General features: G+C 51.8%; 8 protein-coding genes across 8 annotated transcripts; 2 read left to right on the top strand and 6 right to left on the bottom strand.

Moving 5' to 3' along the window:
• Positions 1-176: 176 nt before the first annotated feature.
• BDW70DRAFT_157774 (ABC-2 type transporter-domain-containing protein) lies at positions 177-1,385 on the bottom strand (the record flags this gene model as incomplete). Its single annotated transcript, XM_073740414.1, has 3 exons — positions 177-1,119; positions 1,194-1,286; positions 1,342-1,385. The coding sequence occupies 3 exons, from the start codon at positions 1,383-1,385 to the stop codon at positions 177-179; spliced, it is 1,080 nt and encodes a 359-aa protein (XP_073598144.1).
• A 170-nt stretch (positions 1,386-1,555) lies between these two features.
• On the bottom strand, positions 1,556-2,270 carry BDW70DRAFT_157773 (terpene synthase family protein; the record flags this gene model as incomplete). The annotated part of the gene is made up of 2 exons (XM_073740413.1): positions 1,556-2,137; positions 2,223-2,270. The coding sequence occupies 2 exons, from the start codon at positions 2,268-2,270 to the stop codon at positions 1,556-1,558; spliced, it is 630 nt and encodes a 209-aa protein (XP_073598143.1).
• A 1,225-nt stretch (positions 2,271-3,495) lies between these two features.
• BDW70DRAFT_131518 (uncharacterized protein) lies at positions 3,496-4,284 on the bottom strand. Its single transcript, XM_073735995.1, has 2 exons — positions 3,950-4,284; positions 3,496-3,853 (listed from the first exon to the last, which is right to left on the bottom strand). The coding sequence occupies exons 1-2, from the start codon at positions 4,214-4,216 to the stop codon at positions 3,773-3,775; spliced, it is 348 nt and encodes a 115-aa protein (XP_073598142.1). The 5' UTR covers positions 4,217-4,284; the 3' UTR covers positions 3,496-3,772.
• A 161-nt stretch (positions 4,285-4,445) lies between these two features.
• BDW70DRAFT_157771 (glycerophosphodiester phosphodiesterase family protein) lies at positions 4,446-5,675 on the bottom strand (the record flags this gene model as incomplete). Its single annotated transcript, XM_073740412.1, has 1 exon — positions 4,446-5,675. One exon carries the CDS (start codon positions 5,673-5,675, stop codon positions 4,446-4,448), a length of 1,230 nt encoding a protein of 409 aa, XP_073598141.1.
• A 1,098-nt stretch (positions 5,676-6,773) lies between these two features.
• BDW70DRAFT_157770 (CRAL-TRIO domain-containing protein) lies at positions 6,774-8,337 on the bottom strand (the record flags this gene model as incomplete). Its single annotated transcript, XM_073740411.1, has 4 exons — positions 6,774-7,303; positions 7,353-7,452; positions 7,501-7,542; positions 7,594-8,337. 4 exons carry the CDS (start codon positions 8,335-8,337, stop codon positions 6,774-6,776), a joined length of 1,416 nt encoding a protein of 471 aa, XP_073598140.1.
• A 1,316-nt stretch (positions 8,338-9,653) lies between these two features.
• On the top strand, positions 9,654-12,244 carry BDW70DRAFT_11263 (transcription factor domain-containing protein). Its single transcript, XM_073734581.1, has 2 exons — positions 9,654-9,906; positions 9,956-12,244. The coding sequence occupies exons 1-2, from the start codon at positions 9,816-9,818 to the stop codon at positions 12,052-12,054; spliced, it is 2,190 nt and encodes a 729-aa protein (XP_073598139.1). The 5' UTR covers positions 9,654-9,815; the 3' UTR covers positions 12,055-12,244.
• A 391-nt stretch (positions 12,245-12,635) lies between these two features.
• On the top strand, positions 12,636-15,487 carry BDW70DRAFT_165969 (putative sterol glucosyltransferase; the record flags this gene model as incomplete). Its single annotated transcript, XM_073741869.1, has 7 exons — positions 12,636-12,684; positions 12,739-13,441; positions 13,490-13,647; positions 13,694-14,057; positions 14,115-14,459; positions 14,522-15,141; positions 15,219-15,487. 7 exons carry the CDS (start codon positions 12,636-12,638, stop codon positions 15,485-15,487), a joined length of 2,508 nt encoding a protein of 835 aa, XP_073598138.1.
• Positions 15,488-15,649: 162 nt separating this feature from the next.
• BDW70DRAFT_148510 (NADP-dependent oxidoreductase) lies at positions 15,650-16,648 on the bottom strand (the record flags this gene model as incomplete). Its single annotated transcript, XM_073738878.1, has 1 exon — positions 15,650-16,648. One exon carries the CDS (start codon positions 16,646-16,648, stop codon positions 15,650-15,652), a length of 999 nt encoding a protein of 332 aa, XP_073598137.1.
• Between the last annotated feature and the right edge of the window lie 2,805 nt (positions 16,649-19,453).

The raw sequence follows: 19,453 nt of genomic DNA, 5'->3' as shown, positions 1-19,453 counted from the left end.
CCTTCTCCTTGTCCCTGACTATTGTAAAGTCATTTCAGTCACGATGCATGTTCGACGCTGAAGCTGCAACTATGACCCGGGAAAAAAGAAATTAAGACAACCATAACAGACAACGCTCACTCGGTCTTAGCAACTGGCTTCTTGACTCTTGGGACACGAACCCACCAGTACAACAATCAAGCTGCAAAGATATTAAAAACAATAAATACCCACGTGAGCCCAAAATTCCTCCAGATTTCCGAGCAACTTGACGAAACACCACTAAGGAACACATTCGTCTCCTTGATCGGGCAGAAGCTGCAGTCAGAAGTCGCCACTTCGTCTTCAAGATACCCACCCATATTCGAAATATATGAATCCATGTACTTGCCGCAAGTCCCATTGACTGGGTCAAAGCGCAGATACTCATTATCTGCACAGGTTACGTTCGTATTCGATATGCCCACAGACAACATCCCGCTGACCAGGTACGTAAACGGCGAAACGCGATGCATGAAGATCCAGAACCCTGGGAGCTGACCTGGTGTCGCCAGAACACCGCAGAAAAGCAAACAAAGCAGGAAGAGCAGATTACCTAGGTTTCCGGCGTTCACGGCGGCGTCGAACGCCGCAATCATAAAATGTGCAAAGGTGGACGAGAAGAGAAGGAAGGTCCAGACCATCATCCACATTTGTGTGCCTCTCAAGCTCACTGCATCTGTTGCTTTGGCGTTGCGGTAAAGACTAATTGGGTAGTACCAGCACAGGAACATGAGGACGGACATGAGCGAGTTCCAGGGGAGTTCAACAACGATGTTGGAGATGATGAAGGCTTTCCAGGAGTAGGTCTTTGCGGGTCGTTCACGAACTTCGTATAGAGCGCGCTGGGCGACGAAATACGGCATGATTTGTTGGATGAGTTGGCCGAAGAGGGTAAGTAGCATGAAGATGCCGAACATTTGATTCTGGAGGCCTTGGATTGTGTGGGTGTGTGGAAGAGCGGACAGCACGCAGGGAGCGGTCTTGGAGTAGATGTAGGTGGGTGACCGCCAGATTTGCTGGAAGACGCGTACTTGGACCTCGCGGAGCTGGGCGCAGAAAGGAGGTCGTAGCTCTGCCCCCCGTGCAGCTGCTGTAACTCTTCAACGAAGATATGAAAGCTTTCTGAGTTCTGGAGTTGGGCGATTATATCTGTAGCTGTGATGTATTGGTACGTTGCGCTATTGATTGTCTGGGCCATGCCGTAGATACTATGGGTAGAGGGCTTGCCACGACGTAATGGAGAGTTGTCTTCGAGATCATCGAGCCTGGGGTTGTCAGACCCTAGAAAAGCGCGATAAATGGATGAGAGCAAGGTCTCACATGAGAGATGCACTATGCAGCATCTTGACGACGTCTTTGATCATCTTCACCGACTTCGGGGGCACCTTCAGCCATTTATTGATAGAGTCTATGGCTTGGTCTCGGAAACCTTAGAGGGGAGGGAGGTAAGGTACCGGTACCGTTGGAGAATAACCTGGAACCACCGTCGTGACAGCTGCGTCAACGCAGGAATACGTCTAACTCACTATATCACTCAAGTCCGGTAAATCGCAAGTACGCGCCAACTGCACCATATCTCTAGGACAATCGAATCCGTGCTTGGTTGCGAGACTTGCCTTGTCTTCTTGGCGCCATTAGTGCCATTCGTCCTCATTTCGTCATCTACACTGACACCATTCCTCTTCCTCTTGAGCTTGTTTGGCTTGGGTTCGTGGCAATCGCCCTCAACGAGGCCGCTGGTTCTGTTCTCCTGCGACCACCTTGACTGGCATTTCGCCAGGCCGTGCTCGCTTCTCAGCAACTGCAACTCATTGAACTTGGTTGGTCCGTTGTACCGCGGGCAATTCGTACTCCAGGCTGCGTTGCCGGAAAGGGTATACTGCATGACATTGATGTACCTCTTCAGCTCATCACTGACATCCGCCCGCGCATTGGTCTCTTTGACATTGCGGAGGTAGTTGGCACATTCAAGGCGGATGCGTTTCTTGATGATATCTCTTGCTTCTTCTTCGCTACACCCATGCTCATTCATGACAATCAAGACAGCGTTCTGGACATTAGCGTCGTTCTTTTCCTTCTCGAAGGAGAAAAGGTCGTTCAACAGCGTGGACGCTTTCTAAGCTAACCCGGAGTCAAAACATCCAGAATAAGGTGCAGTTGCACATATCTGCGGTTTACACGAGTCTGGCTCGAGTACGTACCGGCAAGAGCAGTGTGCAATCGGCTGGGTAGTCGCGTAAGAATGTCATTGTCAGAAGACTCCGCGCTAAGGAAGACAAACTAGCATTGTTCCAAGTCCTGGATCACCGCTATCTCTATACTGAACTGCCGAAGAGTCCAGGACAAGCTAGAACAGCTGATCTACCGCGGTGTCGCTCAACGCAGATCCTCAATTCATTCGCGATAGCCAGCCAAGGGTTCTAGCTACGACGTCTGACCAGTATCGGGTCTGGGTCGCCGCCGCGAGGATAATAACCATCATCCACAACGTGTCAGAGTACGCATCCGACTATGAGCAACTATGGTTCTGGTGGGAGCTTGGATAAGCGATGGTGTAAGTTTTGATCGTCGAGGTCGACCCTGTCAATTCGCGGAAAAGGCTCCAGGAGGGTGTTCCCGAAGAACTTTCTGCGGTCATCGCGGAGATCAAAAGGAGGTGTGTCATGCTTGTCGAAGAGTCAGGCGTTGGGATGATCTTGTTGACTATATCTCGTCTGACGGAGGGGCTGGGATTTGAGATCTTCCTAAGGCCCGGAAGGGGAATCCAAATATCCGAAACGAGACAAAAATATGATCCTGATGACTTTCGTGTCTAGAACTAAAGCTTGAGCAAGGAGACAGCACCATGAGTTGGGTAAACGGACGAGGAAATCAGTTTGAAGACTTAGAAAGTCACTCTCGGCTTTTGATTTGGTGAACTACGCAGGTTGCATCATACACAATAAGGATGGGATTTGCAGTCGATGGAATTAAATACCGAAGCTTGGCCAATGTTGAGTAAAAAGAAGAGAAGATATTGGCGTCTCCATGAACTTCTTCACCGTGAAGCATCCAGTGCTGATCCGTCTAGCTCTACATACACCTCGTTCAAGCCATAAGCTAGGCCGGAAACCGCCCTCCTTGAATAGGATAATATAGTACGGTCGATGTTCCTAATTATAGCATCATTGCTTATAGGCTGAAGTTCAGGACACATGGGAGGAAGCCTAGCAACGTAGTTAGGAGGCTTGAGCGTATGATGATAATAGAGCATGACACGCGTCCCTACTCGTTTGCTTCTAGATTTATACTACCTTTGTGAGGAGATACCTAGGCTCCCATACGAAGCCGATTTAGGCGTGCAACGTCCAATGTCGGCGCAGTGCAAGTACACCACGTGCGGATGCTTTATTGGCAGCCACGGCGTCCCCTGGACCGAAATTCTACTGATTTACTCGAGTCTAGGTATCCTATACCGATTGAATACTAGACAGACCAACCATGAACAAACGTCAAGATAGATGAAGTGCTGCATAAGTGTTCAGAACTTGATACCTCATATAATACATAGGCTGATTGTGAAAGAAAGAATGTGAGTATATAATACAATATATGTAATAAATCTTACCTCACCTACCGTTTTCAAGAGTATAAAGAGACCCCTACATTGAATCTTGAATATTTTTCACTCGTTTTCGCCCGCGAAACTGTGCCCGTACCTCTTCCTTGAGGTACAACTCTGCCCAGGTTTTCTCATCGGTACTCTTCCACATCACATCTCATCAAGTGTCGGCTCAGTCTCTGTCCCCGGGTATGTATCCTCGGGTGCCGCCTCGCCTCTGTCTGCCTTGACCTATTTGGAACGTCAGTGGTCTCATCAAAGCATTTCACTCATAATGCCAGGAGGCAAGCTAGTTAGATGGTGCCAGGTAGGTGTCAGTAGACATACATCAGCCTCACTGTCCGTGGCACTTTCCTGTCGCCACTGCGACGTGGCATGAACAGATGTTCGACGCTGTGTCATGACAGGCGGCATCTCAGAGTCGTCCGGGAAGGACGAGGACATGTAGAACTGGTCCACCTGGGCGGTGGAATGGACTTGTGGCTGGCCCTCAGGTGCATGCAATTTGTTATACTGCGAGTGGAAGGAGGCGCAGGGAAGGATGCGCCGGACGGCGGGAGTCGCCTTGAAAGAGTTGATGACCAGGGCGTACATTGTTCTCGACAAATGGATATAGATATGGACTGATGAACTGATTAATAGTTTGCGAATATGCGGGGAGATAAAACGTAATGGTTGGGCGGGGGTGCGGCTAGCTATATACTTGAGGGTCATTGTCGTGATGTCATGTGGCGAGGGCCCGGTGGTAAGCGAAAGTTCTAGTCAGATGATTATTCTATATTTATTGCTTAGTTTATATAATCTAGATTTGTGGTGAATGGAATCATAGGCCGAAGCAGCTGGCGTAGTAGGTCACCGTTGCTGGCCAGTCGGAGAAAATACCCATGACGCCGACCTTCCGCGCCAGCGCGTCGACGATGCGATACATGTCGCCATCACCCTTGATCACATCCGCAATGGTTGAGACATAGTACTCGCCTTCTGCGGCAGCCTGCTTGAGCGGCCCCGAGCGCTCAAGCGACCAAGTGATGAGATCGAAACCGGCCTTCTTCGCAGCCTTTGCATATGACGAGGGCACAATCTCGCCGCTGGCGGTGCCGTTGAGCAGTGCAAAAATCGGCGGTGCCAGAATCCGAACGCCCTGCTTGTACAGCTTGTTCATGCTGGAAACGGCCGCCTCGTAGCCAGCTTGCGTGTCAACACGGGGGTCGAGGTACACAGCCTGCTTGCCGAAGCTAGGCTCGGCCTTGATCCAGTAGAAGATGTCGTCTTCGAGGAAGGACTGGGGCCACACACGCTTCGGGCTGATGCCCGCCTGCTTGTACTCGTCGATGAGCTGCTGTGCGTACATTTCTTGCGTATAGTTGCCCTGGAAGGGCATCTCAACCTCGGGAGTTTTAAGCTCAGGCGTAAACTGCAAGCCAAGACTGTCGGTGATTTGGATGTAGGTCTTGTGGTCGATGGTCGTGGCGCAGTTGTCGTAGGTTGATGTTCGCCAGTCAGGACCACCGTATTGGTATTCCTCCGGCGTGGTGGCATTAGGGTTTGACGAATCCATTTTGGCGCAGAGGGAGAGGAACTCCTCGTGCGTGATGTCGGAGGTGCAGCATTTCGCCGTTGCCTCTGAGTCTGCAGTCGCGGGTTGGAATGGGGTGGTGCATTTCGCGGCGAGCTCGGGGATCAGCAGGATGTTGGTGGTGGTGTGTAGATCGCACTGCGAGTGGCGGCAGACGAGCTGGCGGTCGCTAGTAAATGCGACGTCGCACTCCAGCAGGCCTGCACCCATGCGCGCCCCCGCATAGAGCCCTTCGCGACTGTGTTCAGGGAATTGGAGTGGGCCGCCGCGATGGGAGATGGAGAAGGAGGAGGAATCGCGGATGGGCTTCTCGGAGCAGGATTCGAGCTTCTTCTTGAGCGGGCTGTCGTCCATCTGGTCGATCAGCCAGAAAGGTCGCGGGCCAACCTGGATGTTTGTTACAGCATGCGATTGCTTATTGTATGCGGGGGCAGCGACGGCAACGCCGGCGGCGAGAAGAAGCGAAATGGCATGCATTCTGTCTGACCCAGTCAACCCAAATCTTCTTGCAGCTGAGCTCACTCAAAAATCGAGGGCCATCGTCGCGGTATTTATGCCGGCTAGGTAGTAGATACTTATCTCCATGGCCCGCCTTGGTATCCTTGGCGGCTTCCACACATGCAGTCAGCATGAAATGTGATTGGGATGCGGGAGCAACTGATTACAGCCCGTTGGCTGCGGAGATTACGGCTCCAGGAACGGCCAATCCAGCCGCTATCTTTTCCCACGTTGATCCCTTGCTAAAGTGGTCCCAAGTCATGTCACTCCTGGTTGAGCTTTGGTCGCCTTAGCAGGTTGGAAACTCGGACGCTTTGCGCGACATTAGGATGACGAGGAGCGCAACAATCGAGAAAAGATTGCCATTTACTCTGCCACTCGTGACTGTTATGCCATGAGTGGGTTAGGCGAGACGTTTGTCGATGGTGCCCCGCTGGGGATAAGCTCAGAGTCCAACTGGATTGAATTGCAAGGGCCTAAGCTGCAGATACCAGCCACGGGCGTTGCAAGCGAAGCTATCAGTTAACCATGGTCTATAGATGCAGAGAGTTCAGGGAACGAATCTGTCGTACCAGGTGTGGAAATCCATTCCGGCACCACAGTTCGGACGCCATAGTTCAAATCATAGTTCAGCAACACCAGGTTTTTCTGGTTCGATCCATCGCAGCGGTATTTCATTCCTCTCTGTACGATTAACAACATTTGCGGGGGTAAGGCGACTTTCACTTGCTGACCGCTGTGTTCTGTCGAGATTGCACAGCATTTACCAGGCGATCGGGTAGAAAGTTCATGCGCGAGAGTTCCTAAATATCTAGTCCGATCAAAACGAGATTAGCATCGTCACCATCGTGGATGGGTTCTGAAATACCTTGGTTGCTGATGAATGAAGAGAGTTGGTGGTGAGGAAGCTGAGGAACAGGCGGACTCAAAATGTGCGGCAGTACGGTAGACGACCGCAAGTGTAGGTGAGGAGTATGCTAGTTATTTATTCAGCACCGAGAATGTTACCAAACCATATTTAATATCAGAAAGTAATTCATTGGGAATCATAACACCTAAATCATTCAATATCTAAAACTAAGCCACCGCATTCACCTTCACTTCTTCCCGCTCAACATGCTCTATGTCCAGCTTCTTGAGCTCATCCACGGGCGCAGCAACCTCACTAGGATAAAAGTCAATCTTACCGCCAGCCTGGATAACGTTTGTGCGGTCGAGCGTGTTCCTGCCACGCGTATACGGGTCGATCTTCCAGTAGTTGAGACGCAGCTGTTCAATGAGATCATCGCGCTTGCTCTGAATATTCTTCATTTCTTCTTTGTTATGCTCCCCACCGGCCTTGATCCATTGCGAGGTTTCGCGGAGCAGATCCTCGCCGATCTTGGCGCGCTCCGCCTGCAGAGCGTCTCTGGCAGCTGTGTCCTCCATCAAGGCGTTTTCACCCTCGACGGGCTCGACGTATTCGTATGTCCAGTCTTCGTTCCCGCCTAGCTCTTTGGGGATCTTGTCCATGTCGATGAATTTGGCCAGATCTTTTGCGCCGTTCGTGAAGTGCACCTTTGAGACAATGACGGGGTCCATCCAGCCCTTGATGATCTTCCAAATGCCTGCTAGAGTCAGAGATGTAATGGCACGGACTATGGATGCGGAGCTTACCTGAGAAAATCCAGGGCGCGTTGTGGATGAGCAGATTCCCGAGGCACTCGGGGTAGTTGTCTTGGAAACACTCGATGATGAATTTGACAGGCGGGTATTCCTGATACCGTTAGCTTGTATGGCGGACAATTGTAGCGGAAGAACGTACCATGTTAGATAGGGAGAACCCGGTCAGATCGAACACGATGGTCTAAACGGTTAGGAGACACATCTTTCATCAAGAGATACGGCAGAGACATACCACTGTGTCAACCGGAGGTACAAGCAGCAGCCGGGTAGACTCGATGATGTGCAGGATAAACCGGTTGATGGCCTCGGTGCTCTGAGCCGAAGGCTTGTGCAGCTTCACCCGCACGACGCCCACCGGCCGGCCTTGCTTGTCCGTGCCGTGCTGGTAGCATTTGCCCATGCGCATCTGGGACAAGAACCCTTCGGCCTCCTTGGCTTCATGGGGCTTCGACTTATCCTTGGACTCCCGGAGGGCGTGCAACTCGGTATTAAGCAGGACCTTTTCATCGACGCAAACCTGCTTGATCCGCCACAACATCGACCGCAGCATCATATCGAACGACTTGGCGACATCGAATTTACGAGCGCGCAGGAACCGCAGCAATAAAGCGTCCGGGTTATCGTTTTTGGCGGTGCTCAGCAGGCCGGCCCGCAGCTCCTCCGCCGTGGTATCATGCAGAATCTCCTTGATCGACTTGATCTCGTTACTGGTCAGGCCGGTTTCTTTGAGGGTCTGGGACAAGTGCGCCGTGAATGCGCTCTTGCCGCTGGCTGAGACAAAGGTATCGGTGCGGGCCAGTGTCGACGGCGGTTTCCCGGCCTCTCCGGTCTGGTTCTCAATCGGTTGCTCGGGGGCGCCCAGCGAGGCAGCGTCCAACAGGACGAGGACGATATTCCACATCTGCTGCAGCTTCGTTTCCTGCTCCGCCGACAGGTTGCCGAGCCATCCTGGAGGGGTGTGACCGACGTAAGCCATCGTAAATAAAAGAGCAAAGTGTTCAAGACAAAGTGTTAAAAAGGTATGAGTTGTTGGGAGGGTGAGGACCAGGGCGACCCGGTCGATTTAACCTCACGCCTCGCCTGGTGAAAGCTGACCCTCCCAAGAGTCCAAAGCATATGAAACCAAGTCCCCGCCGACAGGATCGACGTACCTCGGGCTCTACGACGGCACAAGGGCAGCCCGCAATCGATTGACACGCCTCAGGGGAACTGAGTCGAACTGGGAATTTGGGGACGGTCTGAGCCAGCGCTAAGGTCGACCGGCTTCCATGGATTAGCCAGTAAGAGACATTTTTTACGTCCACTGGATATTGGTAGTCCACCCTTACCCCAGAAGACGATGGGTCACTGGACTCTGGGGAAGAATCGTAACCGAATTGGGATGGCGGGGCAATGCTGGCTTACGATAAGGCCAGTCTCTATCTGTCCTATCCTATTCCGATGTCTAACTTGCTTTGATCATACTCTCTCTGCTCAGCGCAATAGCGACTTTTAGGCTACTTTCAGGGAACAATCTGATTTCTTGAGACTTTCACACAGGGAATTTTGGCCGGAAAACCGAATTTGTTGGACGACTCGAGGAGAGTGGTGGAGCGGGAATGATGTGCGATCTCACCTCCAACGTCAGGTACCTAGACCACGCCACTGCTACCACTGGTGACTCGCAACTCGCGACTATTTCCCGATTGATCGTGACTGACGTTATTGACCATCATAGTCTGGAGAGGCTTGGGATGATATACAGATAATTCCCTGGATCCTGGATCTCCAACGTGTTTCAGATCTTCGCATAACCTCGGCGACCACGAGCGCACATGTGCACGACATCCCGTACACTGAATCTCCAGCCAACCCCGGATCAGAGAGCGGTTCCGCAATGTGTTATGGGTTTGCGGGGAGCCAGGCGAGTTCATGATGCTATCTCTTGGCTTTTTTGCCTTCTCTTTAGCGAGTCGAAGATAACGCTGAACGCGCAAGGCTTTCCCAAGACGACTGGCTCTGGTTGGCAAAGTCGACTATCGACACTCGGCTGCTTAATCATAAAATCCATGATACATACAACGCAGATCATTCTGAGCTATACCTGTTCCTCGCCTGTTCTATCTGCCGGCACTCGGTACGACCAAAACTGGCTTTTATCAGCAATCCGACCGAGCGTCCAGGAAAATCATTCGAAAGCGGTGTGACGCTTTCCATAGCGAGTGAGTATTGAATTTCCTTTTTTAGGTCTTGGTAATCGTCTAATCTGGAGTGGTGAAGTGTTCGGAATTACCCCGCTCCCGACCGATCCCCAGCCAGTTCGTCTTTATCGTCTCGATCGCTGCATTGGTTGTGCCGCCCGTTCTCGATCGCGGCTCTCCGTTACTCAACACCACCGAGTCCGGGACCAATCGAACGATGCGCCAGGCCCAGCTAAGGTCGGACTAACTGTGGTGCCTGCAGGTGTCGGTCGGGATGGTCAAAAACACAACTCGCGACTTCCAGTGTCCGAGGTGCAATCGGAAATTTGCAAGGTTGGAGCATCTGCAGCGCCACGAACGATCGCGTACCTGAACCCTGTCCCGCAAAACCTGCTACTGGACTAACTGGTGTAGATACGAAGGAAAAACCGTTTGTCTGCGACAAATGCCCTAAGTCATTTACTCGTAAGGACCTGCTGGTCCGACATGAACGCCTCGCCCACGATTCGTCTCCGGCAGCTGCAACCCCAGAGTCGGTCCCCACAGCTCCAGCCGAGCCGGTGTCTGATGGCCTCAGTGTGCTGGCTTCTGCAGTAACCGACCATCCGTTCTCACCCACGCACGGGGCCGTATTACCGGCAACAGACGCTGCGTTTCCGATTGCTTCAGCTGCAGAGCCAGCCCCTTTCACTGAACCTTTTCCTCACGAGGGTGATGATTTCACCTCGTTCCTAGACAGCATCCCCGTGCCCAGCCACCCATATTCCCCAACCTACCAGCCGCTGCCGCTCTTTCCTGCGCTGCAGTTCGATTCTGGTTCAGAGTATCCCTCGAGTCTAGGTCACGGCGGAACTGCGACACCGTATAATTCGGTGCTCCCTCGCCATGGAACGCAATTGCCATCACTGCACCTCGAGGAGTCTCAGCCACCACCTTCCAGGAACCGCCCGCTGAAGGGCCCGATCGGCGTGACAACACAGTGCCGTGATCGGCTGGTGAGCGAGCTCCGCAACTATGCCAATGTGATACCCGACCAAGATATCCCGTCGCGCCATGCCCTCTCCCGATGCCTCACGGGGTATGTTACTGGATACCATGACCATTATCCGTTTCTTCATATTCCCACTTTGAACATAGAGAAGACACCGTTGCATCTTGTCCTGTCCATGGCAGCTCTAGGTGCCCAGTATTGCCGGGAACCGGACACAAGCATCAGTCTCTTCTATGTCGCCAAAACCGTGACTCTGGAACATATGCGGCGAGACCTCCAATGGACTGGGAGTCGCAAGACAGTCTCCGCGAATCAGAGCCAGGACATACTGGAGACCGTTCAGTCACTGCTTATGCTAATGTCAGTTTCGTCTTGGTTTGAGCATTACCCGCCCCATTATGAGGGGCTGTACTTGCGCAGCCAGTTGGAAACCTTGCTGCGGAAGGATGGGTTGAATACACTCCCCCGGCAAGATGGATCGTGGGAGAGTTGGATCCGGAATGAGAGCGCAAAGAGAACAAAGTTGATCGTGTTCTGTTTCTTTGGCATTCAAACAATTGTATTCGACGTCCCGCCCGGTATTCTCAGCGAGGAGATAACCCTTGATCTGCCATGTACGGAAAAGGAATGGACAGCTGCTAGTGCTAGCGAGTGGATGCAGTGCAGGCAGTACGGCCGCGGAAGCCCTAGACTGCAAGACGCCCTGACTTCCCTATTTACACGGACCCCAAGCGCGGGAGGCCAATTGGAAAGCTTTACTTCCCTCGGCGGCCTTGTCCTCATTCACGCCATCATTCAAGACATATGGCTCATCCAGAAGGCATGCCGTGTCCCTGTGAGTTGCAGCTCCTCTCTATCACCGGCCCAGATTACCTCCTTAGAACAAGCACTGGAGAATTGGTGCCAGTGCTGGGAACGCAATCAAGAGTCCTCGACAGATCCCTTTAATCCGAACGGTCCACTCTCATTTACTTCCACGGCTCTACTCCGTCTTGCGTATATCCGTCTCAATGCCGATTTCAGCTCTGCACGGCGTCTCCAGACTTTCAACCCAGACGAGATTGCTCGGTCCCTCCGACAGAACCTCAAAGTACAGCGCAGCGACCGGCTGACCCGCGCCGCACTGCATTGCGCACATGCGTTGAGCACGCCGATTAAACTGGGCATCAACTACGTTGCACGTACGCTGGTGGCCTCATGGTCAAACCAGTACGCCCTCTGCTCGCTCGAATGCGCAGTTCTCCTAGCGAAGTGGCTTGAAATCGCCACCGTGAAGAATCCCGAGCCCAGATTGACGGAGCAAGAGACAAAGCTTCTTGAGTTCGTGATTGAGATGGTAATGGAGGCGCAGCATGGGGTGTCCCGTTCGTGGCTCTTGGAGAACAATACTCGTCTGAGTGCTGTGGTGACCAGACTCTGGGCTCGGTTGTTCACGGCGGACTATATTTATGAGCTTGTTAACCTGATCGGCCGATCATTGAACAGCTACGCCAATCTTCTCGAAGACGTGGAAGCAACTTGAGTGCGTCTATACATGGTTCGAAAAATGAGGTTAGATCTTGGCGCACCTGTTGATGGTTCAATTAGTACAAACCTTAACTCCTATATGTGAGATGCGGGCCTCTGTCCTGAGCGGATCGTCAGCAATCGGAATCCAGCTGCTCCAACTCCACCGAGACACTGAGACAAATTTTCCGCGCCAGTTGAGCCATTTTCAGAGGAGTTATTTGACAGAATTAGGACGAACATATCAATTAAGGCAGTATATTTGCCCTGTACCGCATAGCTTTTCCACTGGCCAAACCCTTGAGGTTCGTACTGTATATAACGTCGTAACTAAGCGATGGCGGTATATCTAGCTGCAGAACGATATCTGAAGTTATGACGACTGCGTTGACCTAGCTAAAGAGACGTGTTGGTGCCTAGGAGATCAGCTGCCCTACAAGGCAAAATGTACGAATACGGGTCCCACCGAATCACTAGTCGAAATTCTAAATTTCGAGGTACCATGGTGTTGAGAACCTATTTAAAGGCTTTCCTCCCCCATTTGTTCATGGATTCGTCATTGACAAGCTGCTCCCGGATGCCTTGGAAGTACACGAAATGCCCTCGTACCCAAACTCGCTGATCCCTGGTGGGGGCAGGGTGAGAGGTATTCCACCACTACCAGCATACCATCCTATGTGATGATTAACTTTTCTAACAGAGGATGGTCGGGTTGAGGTCAACTTGGACTCGAAAGCATGTAGAGTTGTTGCAGAGCTCATCGGTACAAGCCCAGCTGAGGTGGACCACCCCCTTGGCCCGCCACCGCCATACGAGGAGGTTCTAGCAACAGGCACCCAGCAACCGCTTGGTATCAGGTTCAACATCGTCATCCAGGTGGTAGGTAGTCGTGGGGATGTCCAGCCATTCATCGCTCTAGGAAAGGAGCTGCAAAAGCACGGCCACCGGGTCCGACTCGCAACACATGATGTCTTCGCCACGTTCGTCAGGGACTCTGGTTTGGAATTCTACCCTATTGGCGGAAACCCGGCGGAGCTAATGGCATACATGGTCAAGAACCCTGGATTGATCCCACAGCTGCATAGTCTCCGGGCTGGCGACGTGCAGAAGAAAAGGGAAATGGTTGCAGAGATGCTGGACGGGTGTTGGAGGTCTTGTATTGAGGATGACCCAGACACGAAGACTCCGTTTGTAGCAGAGGCAATCATTGCCAATCCACCGAGCTTTGCCCATATTCATTGTGCCCAGGCGCTGGGGATTCCGCTGCATTTGATGTTTACCATGCCGTGGAGCAGCACGAGAGCATTCCCGCATCCATTGGCGAACTTGAAGTACTCAGATACGAGTCAGGAGATGGCGAACTACTTCTCATACGGTATTGTTGAGTGGCTGACGTGGCAGGGGTGAGTCCTGGGTGTATTAAAGACTTGAAATCATTCTGACAGGAGCAGACTCGGAGATGTTATTAACAGCTGGCGCTCGAAGCTGGACTTGGAGCCTGTCCCGGCCACCGAGGGGCCGATGTTGACGCAGACTTTGAAGATCCCGTTCACCTACTGCTGGTCTCCGGCTCTGATGGCAAAGCCGGCTGACTGGCCAGCGCATGTTGGTATGTGCTCCTTCGACTTCCGTAGAATAGTAACTTATACGGGCAGACGTCTGTGGCTTTTTCTTCCGTGACGCACCTGATTACAAGCCACCCCAATCTCTTAACGCCTTTCTTCAAAACGGGTCTCCACCTGTGTACATTGGTTTTGGGAGCATTGTTATAGATGACCCGAAGAGGTTCACGGCAATCATTCTAGACGCCGTCCGATCTCTAGGCGTGCGTGCAATCATATCGCGCGGTTGGAGTAAATTAGGGGGAGAGCCCTCTGAGAGCATCTACTACATCGACGACTGTCCGCACGAGTGGTTATTCCAGCATGTGTGCGCGGTAGTTCACCACGGAGGTGCCGGGACAACAGCCTGCGGTCTCCGGAATGGCCGCCCAACGGCAATAGTACCGTTCTTCGGAGAGTATGGGACCCAACTCTTACTCAAATTTCGAATCCCGTTGCTGATTCACTCATCCAGCCAGCCGTTCTGGGGAAATCTCGTGGCAGTTTCTGGCGCAGGACCCAAGCCAATACCGTACCGAGACATCACCACCACTAAACTTGCAGACGCGATTGAATTCTGTTTGCAGCCTCAAACTCAACATGCTGCTCAAACTATCGCGTCGAAAATGCAGTACGAAGACGGAGTTAAAACTGCTGTTGATTCGTTCCACCGAAACCTGCCTCTTGATAAGATGCGGTGCGATCTGCTGCCAAACCGCACTGCGACATGGACGTGCAAAACGCCTTCACTACGCTTATCGAAGCTTGCGGCGCAGATACTGGTAGAGCATCTACGGGTTGACAGGAAGGCTCTGCAGCTGTACGGTTCCCTTCCCTTGTTTTCTACCTTGGAGGAAACCACATACTGAATATGCTTTACAGCTACGAAACCAAGCCCGTGATGATAGAAAACAGACGCTGGGATCCTGTCACTGGAGCTACATCCGCTGCAATAGGAACAGGAACGGACATGGTCAAGTCGACAGCTGATATCTTCCTCAGGCCCTATCAAGAGTACCAAGATCTTCACCGAGGACGGCCCCGGTCGGGAGGCAGGCCCGATGATGATGCATCTATTCCTCCAGCCCCCCGATCGCTTAGTACACCTCCCCCAGACACCCTAACCCAGCAACCACCAGATATTACCTCCAACCCCAGCACCTTCCGCACGACAAGCACGATTGCCACCGCATCTGCCAAAAGCATCGGCAGAGTTCTCACCACCTACTTCAAAGGCACTATGGTCGACATTCCTCTCGCAACAGCTGAGGGCCTACGCGCGGTCCCACGTCTCTACGGCGAAGACGTGAAAGAGCATAAACCGGTGAAGGACTGGAAATCCGGCATGGTTGTGGGATGTACTTCCTTTTCGCAGGGGATGGTCGACGGTCTGACCGGCATTGTCATGCAACCGTACAAGGGCGCTAAAGAAGAAGGCGCACTGGGTGCGGTCAAGGGTCTTGCAAAGGGGACTGTGGGAGGGGCAGCAAGCCTTGGGTCTGGTGTGTGCTCCTTTTGCGGTGTCTACCTGATTGTATGCGGGCTATGTGGAAAGGGGGCTAACTTTCACGTTTGTCAGCTGCGCTAGGGCTTGTGGCGTACCCGGGTCAGGGAATTTGCAAGAGTATCCACTCCTCGGTGCGGTCTAAGACTAGGAAAGCGCTTATAAAAGCAAGGCATAGAGAAGGGGAGTATCTCGCTCGGAGTTTGACGACCGCGAGTGAGGTTGATAGGGGTGCGGTGATAAGAGCATTCGAGGCCAAGAGACGCGGCGACGGCAGTGGACAGGGGAGGAGGTTTGATACTTGGGATCTTGCAAGAAGTCAGGATAGTTTGGGAACTGGGTGAGCAGTGTCTATGCTATACCGTTTCTTCTTATGCTCTCGATATTGTCTACCGTCGCTCGTCATCCGTCGAGGTCACACAACTAACATTGCACAGCTCCTAACCAACGTCCTTTACTATAACATGCATAGAACTGGAAAGAAATATGAAACACGAACAAAGTAATCACTTCCGCACATTCAACATTAGATCAAACACCACCTTTCCCCTCGCATGCCCGCTCTCCAATCGCTCATACCCAGGCTCAAACTGCTCTAGAGACCAAACACTGTCCACGACAGGCCAGCATTTGCCCTCCTCCACCAGTTTCGTGACCTGCTCTAAGTCCTTTCCGCTAGGAGACATAATGAAGAACTTGTTGGTCACACCAGATACTTCTAACTCCGCTGGCCGTTTCTGCTCGGGCGGCTGCACAATCCCAATAATCGTGCCGTTGTCCTTCAGCGTCCACCAGGAATCCTCGAGCGCCTTCCCACCCACGCAGTCAACCACCAAATCGACTTTATTCTCCGGCTGCAATCCCCAGGCCTTAAAATCAATCTTGTGGTAGTCCAGAACCTCAACCGCCCCCAAACCCCTCACAAACTCGCTGTTCCTCGGTCCACAAGTCCCAACAACGCTGGCCCCCAGTAACGCCCCGATCTGCACCAGCCATACCCCGACACCCCCCGCCGCAGCGGTAACAAGGATCCTCTTCCCCTTCCACTTCTCTCCCCCGAATTCCCCGATTCCCGAATGCGTAAAGAGCGCCTGCCACGCCGTCTCAGCCGAAAGCGGCACCGCCGCACTCTCCACCCACGAGAGATTTCTCGCCCGGTGCGCAAGCTCCTCCGTCGTTGCGATCGTGTAGTCTCGCGCATCACCGGGACGCCAGTAGCTTGTGCGCGCGTAAACTTCGGTGCCTGGCTGGAAGGGGGAGGTGGGTGGAGCAGAAACAACGATCCCGGCGACGTCATTGCAGGTGATAATCTCTTTGTCAATGGTGACCATTGTTGGCCAGTTGAGTTCGCCAGCGCAGGGGCATACGGCGTGTACGCGGATCAGGTGTTCATCCTTCGAAAAATCCGGGGATGGGACCGGGCGCTGCACCAGCGTTACCGTGCGCGAGGTAGGGGAGGCTTGCAGGAGGGCGCGGATTGTGGTCGGAAGGCTTTGAGCGTTCATAATCATGGTTGATGTGAAGTATGCTTATAGTTTGAGTAGAACTGAATAGTTTGTTGTGCCGCGTATTCCTTGGTGCTGTAGGCCTAATACTGCTGGGATGAACAGAGAGCGGGCCGGCTGGAAGACTTTATACTTTTTACCCTATAAGTATGAGTGTATCTCGTCAGACCCCAATCCTATCGAGATGGATATTGTAGCGACCTTGCGAGTGGTGGTCCCGGCCAGAGGCTATTGAGGCTTGCCGGCACAGTCCGCGCCAAGCCCGCAATAGGCTATCCACCGGCGAACTACGACCCTCTAAATGGTATTTTTCAAAATAGTCTTACCGTGTAATCCATTTTTCTTTTTCCCTCTGGTGACACTGACGACAGACGACAGACTGCACGTGCGTCTTCGTCCCTGTCGATAAGCCCTCCCCAATACCCGTTATGCACGTGATGCTATCTTAGGGCTTTTGGCTACCTATTCTTCATTTGCTCGCCCTCTGTAACGAATAGTACAGTGGTTGATCACCTGACTATCGTTCCCACCTGACGATCGATTTCAACCACCACCAGCACAACAAACATGAAGCAATTCAACCACATACAACTAATATTATCACTCAAATTTTTGGTGGCATAATATAGTAATGATTTAGAGTAAGTCTGTCAATTTTAATTGGTCCGAAAGCGCTGTGGGAGCCGGATCTCGCGGCCTCGCCGATTTACTGTAGGAAGGACCTCTTCAACAACAACATGAGATGGCGGGCCAGCATCCTGTGTATCTTTATGATTTGAAGCTTTAGAGGACTTTCTTGGAGTCTTCTTTGCCTGTTGGAAGTCAATTTGAAGCTGCTTCGCGGCCTCCTTTGATATACGGGCATCCTCTTTCTCCTGCCTCTTTTGCTCTGCCTCCAGGCGGCGTATTTCTCGCTGAGATGCCCGGATTTTCCTGCGATCCTCAATCAGGCGCTGCTTTGCCTCTTTCTCTTGCTGCCGGCGGACCTTTTGCTCCTCTTTAGAGGCCTTTAGCTGTTCAGCAGCTCTTTCCTTTCCAAGCTGAAGGTCTCGCGCCTGCTGAATTTTTTGAGGGGAGTAAAAAACTGCACCACCATCGTCTGAAGCTTTTAATTGAAATTGTGAAGGCTTTCCGCGCTGACGCTTCTTCTTCTCATTCTGGAGGGCTATCTGGAGGCCCTCACATTGAAGCTTTAGAAGAATATTCTCTGTAGAGAGGTTATGCATGGCCAAACTAAGCTTCCTGGTGTTTTCACTGTATACATCCTCAACAACATCATGGAGGAGCTTCTTGATCTTCCGCCAGTCTTCTGCACCTAATATAGAGCGTGAGGACTCACTTGTTGATGGCCTTGACTGCGGCTCTCTGCTAAATCTCGCCAGAACAATTTCAGGGTTGAAGGGATGTATTCCAACTGTTCTCCAAGAAGATATAATATTTTTGCTTGATAAGGCCTTTATCCAGGCCGGGAAGAAGAGGCGAAAGAAGTCCCGTTTTGTAATATGACTTAGTCCCATGGATATATGCAGATATGCCTCCAGTTCGCTGCTGTAGGCGTGGGAAAGCGGGCTGAAGATCCCAACATCAAGCGGCTGCAGTGAATGCGTTGAATGTGGAGGATATGTTGCTAAAAGGATCTTATTGTCATCGCAGTAATCGAAGAACTTCATGGTAAGGTGAGATCCATGGCCATCAAGGAATAAGAGCCTCCATTGCCTCCGCGCTTTATCCTTTGTCTCCCGGTCAAAAAACTCCAGTCAACCAGGCATATCCAAGCTTGTCATTTGTCCAACCACTTGGAGAGGAGGCAAAAAAGGTCTTGTGGTGTTGAGGATCGAAATCCTGTAGCCAGGTATCTTGTATATCACCGCTAGCTGCCTGGTAAATAAGCGCTGGGGATAGCGAGGTCCCATCAGCACAGATACAGGCAATTGCAGTTATCCATTCGCGATTCCCATCCTGTAGGCGCTGCTTGAAGTTTCCTTGCTTATATTTGCGCTTTGAGAAGATCCTGAGACCTTTTGACAGCATTCCAATAAGAAATCCTTTCTCGTCCATGTTATATATATTCCCTGGCTCCACCTTGTATTTATCAAGTTTCCGGGCTAATAAGTCGAAGTATCGCGCGAATATTTGTATGCAGAATCAGCTCGCTTTCGATTGGAGTCCATAGCAGTTGTATAGGCAGAGGAGAGTTCAATTTGGTGTCGCTTTAGAAAGCGGCCAGGCCAGTGATTTCCTGGTTTCTTTCCTGTCAGTTCTTTTGCAAAATTCCGAAGCATCTCATGCGATATATATAGGCCTTTGCCAGAGAGCTTATCAATGTATTTTATAAGATCCTTGGCCTGCTGGTCATTGAGAACTCGCTGTTCTTCATATTGGTCTCTCCTAGAGCGCTGAATTCCTTTGTGGCGTCTTGACAGAGTTATCCGGTTGACCCCGAACTCTTTCGCAATTTTAGTATAATTAATTGAATCGCCTGGCTTTAGCGATTCAATTGCTTCTATCGCCGCATCCATTGGAGTCATATTGAATGAGATACAAGAGTTTGAAGTTTGGTGGTTGAAATATCGGTGAGGGGAAAATCGATCGTCAGGTGGGAACGATTGTCAGGTGATCACCCACTGTAAGGGCTGCCTGTCTTGTCCCTCTACCTGTTACTCAGTACAGCTGCCGGGGCTGAAGAATTCAGCCGCATCGTGCAAGAATCATCCTTCTTCAAGGATATATGCCCGAACTGGGCCCGCCGGAGCGCTTGATAGTGCGACAGTCCACACATCTATCTGGATAAAGGGTACGGCCCCT

The sequence above is a fragment of the Aspergillus foveolatus genome (assembly GCF_047715535.1).
Source record: "Aspergillus foveolatus strain CBS 279.81 unplaced genomic scaffold BDW70scaffold_11, whole genome shotgun sequence".
Taxonomy (NCBI): domain Eukaryota; kingdom Fungi; phylum Ascomycota; class Eurotiomycetes; order Eurotiales; family Aspergillaceae; genus Aspergillus; species Aspergillus foveolatus.
The sequence above is the reverse complement of the archived record's forward strand: the minus strand, read 5'-3'. Positions and strand labels throughout refer to the sequence as shown.

Bases quoted from the DNA above. Each gene is read 5' to 3' on its own strand.
- BDW70DRAFT_131518 (XM_073735995.1), bottom strand. From the start codon at position 4,216: ATGTACGCCCTGGTCATCAACTCTTTCAAGGCGACTCCCGCCGTCCGG. The intron at 3,854-3,949 runs GTATGTCTACTG...CGTTCCAAATAG, and splicing joins CCACGGACAGTGAGGCTGAT to GTCAAGGCAGACAGAGGCGA.
- BDW70DRAFT_11263 (XM_073734581.1), top strand. From the start codon at position 9,816: ATGGTCAAAAACACAACTCGCGACTTCCAGTGTCCGAGGTGCAATCGG. The intron at 9,907-9,955 runs GTACCTGAACCC...TAACTGGTGTAG, and splicing joins GCAGCGCCACGAACGATCGC to ATACGAAGGAAAAACCGTTT.